This window comes from Bison bison, unplaced genomic scaffold (genome assembly GCF_000754665.1).
Source record: "Bison bison bison isolate TAMUID 2011002044 unplaced genomic scaffold, Bison_UMD1.0 scf7180017864307, whole genome shotgun sequence".
In the NCBI taxonomy this organism is placed as follows: domain Eukaryota; kingdom Metazoa; phylum Chordata; class Mammalia; order Artiodactyla; family Bovidae; genus Bison; species Bison bison.
Genome location: NW_011494879.1, coordinates 57,592 through 62,353, shown reverse-complemented (window position 1 = coordinate 62,353; position 4,762 = coordinate 57,592). Strand labels below are relative to the sequence as shown.

At 46.5% G+C, this 4,762-nt stretch overlaps 1 protein-coding gene across 1 annotated transcript in view; it reads left to right on the top strand.

Annotated features, from left to right (window-relative positions):
- Positions 1–4,762, top strand: part of PTGS1 (prostaglandin-endoperoxide synthase 1 (prostaglandin G/H synthase and cyclooxygenase)) — a gene marked incomplete at its 5' end in the record, with an annotated part of 25,902 nt that overhangs the window by 15,409 nt on the left and 5,731 nt on the right. Inside the window, one exon of the mRNA XM_010852101.1 lies at positions 4–52. Within this exon, the coding sequence (XP_010850403.1) occupies positions 4–52 (49 nt within the window). The remainder of the gene's footprint in view (positions 1–3; positions 53–4,762) is intronic.

The window sequence follows — 4,762 nt, the reverse complement described above, 5'->3', positions numbered from 1 at the left end:
CTAGGGGGTCGAGGCCCTGGTGGATGCCTTTTCTCGCCAGCCTGCAGGCCGGGTGAGCCTCAGGGGAGCACTGGGGAGGGCAGCCGGGCTCTGGGATCCCAACACCAGTTTTCTGTAAAAGGGAGAGAGTGTCACCTCTCCAGGGTGGTGGTGGGGATCATTCCTTCATTCATTCTCTTGTTCTTTCATTCATTCAATGACACCAGGCATTGCTCCAGGCGCTGGAGACACAGTGGTGACCAAGGTCAATGTGGTTCTTGGGTCCTTGTGTTTTTTTGGCACTTGCCACCCCTAGTGGCTCAAACAGTAAAAAAAATCTGCCTGCAATGCAGAAGCTCTGAGTTCGATCCCTGGGTTGGGAAGATCTTCTGGCGAAGGGAATGGCCACCTACTGCAGTATCCTTGCCTGGAGAATCCCATGGATAGAAGAGCCTGTCAGGCTGTAGTTCATGGAATCACAATGGAGTGACTAACACTCACACTCACTTACCCTGGAAAGGGCTTCTCCGGTGGCTCAGTGGTAAAGAATCCACCTGCCTAAGCAGGAGACTTGGGTTTGATCCCCAGGTCAGGAATATCCCCTGGAGAAGAAAATGGCAACCCATTCTAGTATTCTTGCCTGGGAAATCCCATGGACAGAGGAGCCTGGTGGGCTACAGTCCCTGGAGTCGCAGCAGAGTGTTAGCGTGTAAATAACAGGATACCCTAGAAAGGAACAGCAGTCGTGTGATGACCAGCATCGTTAGAGCCCTTACTATAGGTTAGGTGCTGTGCCAAGGTCTTTCCCGATGTTCTCAGAATTCTAAGAGCAGGTTAAGAATCACATTATAGAAGCCCACAGTGCTCTGGGAACTTGGAGACAGACTTCAGGCCCAGAGTTGGGGGTTGTAGATAAGGAAGTGATAGTTGAGCAGGGATCCAAAGGATGGGTAGGGATCTCCCAGGGCAAGAAGTAACATTTGTGACCTGGGGTCATTGTGTTAGGATGGAGCGGGTGGCATAGCAAAGGCCCAGGAGTCAGAGGGCATGGCAGTTTGAGGACCAAGAGGACATTCAGGCTATAGTGATGTATGCAAAAGTGCCTACACAGAGGAGGGCTTTATTGACTTGTAGGCCTCTGTTTTGGGCTGAAGTCCCCCTTGCCCCAAATTCACATGTTGAAGTCTTTACTTCCAAGACCTCAGCATGTGACTGTGTCCAGAGGCAGGGTCTTTAAAGAGCTGATTAAGGTAAATGGGGTCATTGAGGGGGTCCAGCTATGACTGGTGTCCTTATAAGCAGAGGAGATTAGGATATAGGTGTGCACAGAGGGAAAGCAAAGGGAGAAGATGGCCATCTCTAAGCCACAGAGAGGCCTGAGAATGAAACCAACCCTGCTGACACCTTGGTCTTGGACTTCTAGCCTCCAGAACTGTGAGGACACATATTTCTAGTTTTTTGTTTGTTTGTCTTTTAAGTAATTTATTTATTTATTCTTGGCTGCGCTGGGTTTTCGTTGGCATGTGGGCTTACTCTAGTTGAGGTGTGCAGGCTTCTCATTGCGGTGGCTTCTCTTGCTGGGGAGCACAGACTCTTGGTGCATGGGCTTCAGTAGTTGAAGCTTGAGGGCTCAGTAGTTTTAGCTTGTGGTCTCTAGGGAACAGGCTAAGTAGTTGTAGCACACGGGCTTAGTTGCTCTAAGGCATGTGAGATCTTCCCAGACCAGGGATTGAACCTGTGTCCCCAGCATTGACCCCACCTCCGCCACCAGAAAAGTCCTATTTGTTTTTAAGTTTTTGTTCATTTATTGTCTGTTTTTTGGCTGTGCTGCCTGGCATGTGGGATCCTAGTTCCCTGACCAGGGATAGAACTCATGTCCCGCACAGTGGAAGCATGGAGTCCCAACCACTGGACCACTAGGCAAGTCTCTGTTTCTATTTGTTTAAGCCATCCAGTCTGTGGCGCTTTGTTATGGCAGCCCAAGCAAGCTATTAGTCCTACCCCTGGGATGTTTAACCAGCTCCCTCCTCAATCTCCCCTTCCCCTTGTTTGGGAGCTCCCATCTCCTCCATCCTAGCTTCCTTCCTATCCTGCCACTCTCTTCTTTATCTAAGCCCTACCATGAAGGTGAGGCACCACGTGGGTTTGGGCTTCCTCCTGGTAATTTGACTGAAATTAGCATAGGCTGCCACCAATGGGGTTCAGGTCTCTGTTCTTTGTGGGGGCACAGAAAGGAGCAGAGACAGTCACTTGTGTGGGGGGCTGTATGGTGACTCTGGTGATGTGTGTAAAGAGCCCTGCTGTTTCCTGACACCAGCAGAAGGACCAGCATATCAAAGGTTTTCAGGATATCTCAGGATATCAAAGAGAGTGTGAGAAGTGATAAAACAGGGCTTCCCCCAAGAATTCCCACACATGGTCACACTACGGGATTACTGTGACCAACACTGTGATAGCTGCTTTGGATTCTTTATCTCGATTCCACCACAGCTATATCAGATAGATGCTTCCATTGTCCTCATTTTTGCATAGCATAAGTAATTTGCCTATGGTCCCGGTTTTTGTTGCCCAGGGCTACAAAAGGACCACAAACCAAGGGGCTTTAAGCTGCAGACATTTATTCTTTTCCTTTTTTATTTTTCTTTTTTGGAGGTTTAAAATATCACCTTTATTACTGATAAAGCTGATTCTAGAAAACTTAAATAACCTATGCTGACAAGCAGGCTTTTAAATACTAAACCCTCAAATTAGACAAATTTGGCTACCACGACATGGAGGCATCGAAACAAGGAAAATATCTCCCAACCTCCTCCTCGTCCCCCAGAATAAGGAATATGAGAGGAGGCATACTCCCTGGTATCAACTGAGTGCAAGAGCAGCAGCGAGGATTGCTTGTACAATGCACGCTTAGGTACTGCTCTAAAATTCACCCGTGATACTACGTCACTCCTCCTCTTCTGATAAGCAGTAAGTGGGAGAGGTTGGAAAAAGATGTTCAGACTGTTAGGTTACTGGGGTTTCCTCCATAAACAAAGTAAGGAAGTGAAATCATTTAGTTGCTCAATCGTGTCTGACCCTTTGTGATCCTAGGGACTGGGTTTCCCTGGTGGCTTAGCGGTAAAGAATCCACCTGTAATGCAGGAGACCCGGTTCGATCCCTGGGTCAGAAAGATCCCTGGGAGGAGGGCATGGCAATCCACTCTGGTATTCTTGCCTGGAGAATCCCTTGGACAGAAGTGCCTGGCAGGCTATAATCCATGGGGTCGCAAAGAGTCTGACATGACTGAGCATGCATGCATGCACGCATGGACTGTAGCCCGCCACGATCCTCTGTCCATGGAATTCTCCAGGCAAGAATACTGGAGTGGGTAGCCATTCCCTTTTCTAGGGGATCTTCTTGACCCAGGGATTGAACATGGCTCTCCTACATTGCAAGCAGATTCTTTACCATCTGAACCAGAAACATCCAGAAAATGAAAGAAATATTCCCAGCTGACACCTGAGAATTAATAACTTTTATTCATTGATTCACCCAAACCTCCATTAAACATTTATTACACATTACTAATATCTAGGCCATTAAAAGAGATCCATCTTTAAACATTTCTCTAGAAAGCCCTTAGAGTTAACTCCCACAAATGATAATCATAGATTTTTTTCTTTCTAGTTATGGAGGCTAGAAATCCAGCATCAGGGTATGGACAGGGTCATACTCTTGCTGAAGTCTCCAGGGTAGAATTGGTCCTTGCCTTTCTCTCGGCTTCTGGTGGTGATGGACCATGCTTGGGGTTCCTTGGCACGTAGAAGCATCACTACAACGTGGAGTCCTCCTTGTGTCTCTGTTTCCTCTTTTTATCAGGACACCAGTTGTTGAATTAGGGCCCACCCTAATGGAGTATGCCCTTGATCCCATCTATGTCCATATAAGGTCACATTCACAAGTGCAGAGGGGTTGGGACTTCAATGTGTCTTTTGGGGACACACCTAAGTCAACACACAATAGCCTTCCAGTTCAGCTGAGATTGGCACCAGCTTCTGTTGGCTTTACCTCAGGGTGTATACTTTTAGCCAAGTATGCTTTTCCTCTTACCCAGTTGTCCTTGTTTTATCCAAACTGAACACATTCTTGAGCATTATTGTCAAATCATCCAGAGCAATAGAACTTTCTTTTTTTTAAATTTTATTTTATTTTTAAACTTTACAATATTGTATTGGTTTTGCCAAACATCAAAATGAATCCGCCACAGGTATACACGTGTTCCCCATCCTGAACCCTCCTCCCTCCTCCCTCCCCATACCATCCCTCTGGGTCGTCCCAGTGCACCAGCCCCAAGCATCCAGTATCGTGTATCGAACCTGGACTGGCAACTCATTCCATATATGATATTATACGTATTTAAATGCCATTCTCCCAAATCATCCCACCCTCTCCCTCTCCCACAGAGTCCAAAAGACTGTTCTATACATCAGTGTCTCTTTTGCTGTCTCGTATACAGGGTTATTGTTACCATCTTTCTAAATTCCATATATATGCGTTAGTATACTGTATTGGTGTTTTTCTTTCTGGCTTACTTCACTCTGTATAATAGGCTCCAGTTTCATCCACCTCATTAGAACTGATTCAAATGTATTCTTTTTAATGGCTGAGTAATACTCCATTGTGTATATGTACCACAGTTTTCTTATCCATTCATCTGCTGATGGACATCTAGGTTGCTTCCATGTCCCGGCTATTATAAACAGTGCTGCGATGAACATTGGGGTACACGTGTCTCTTTCAATT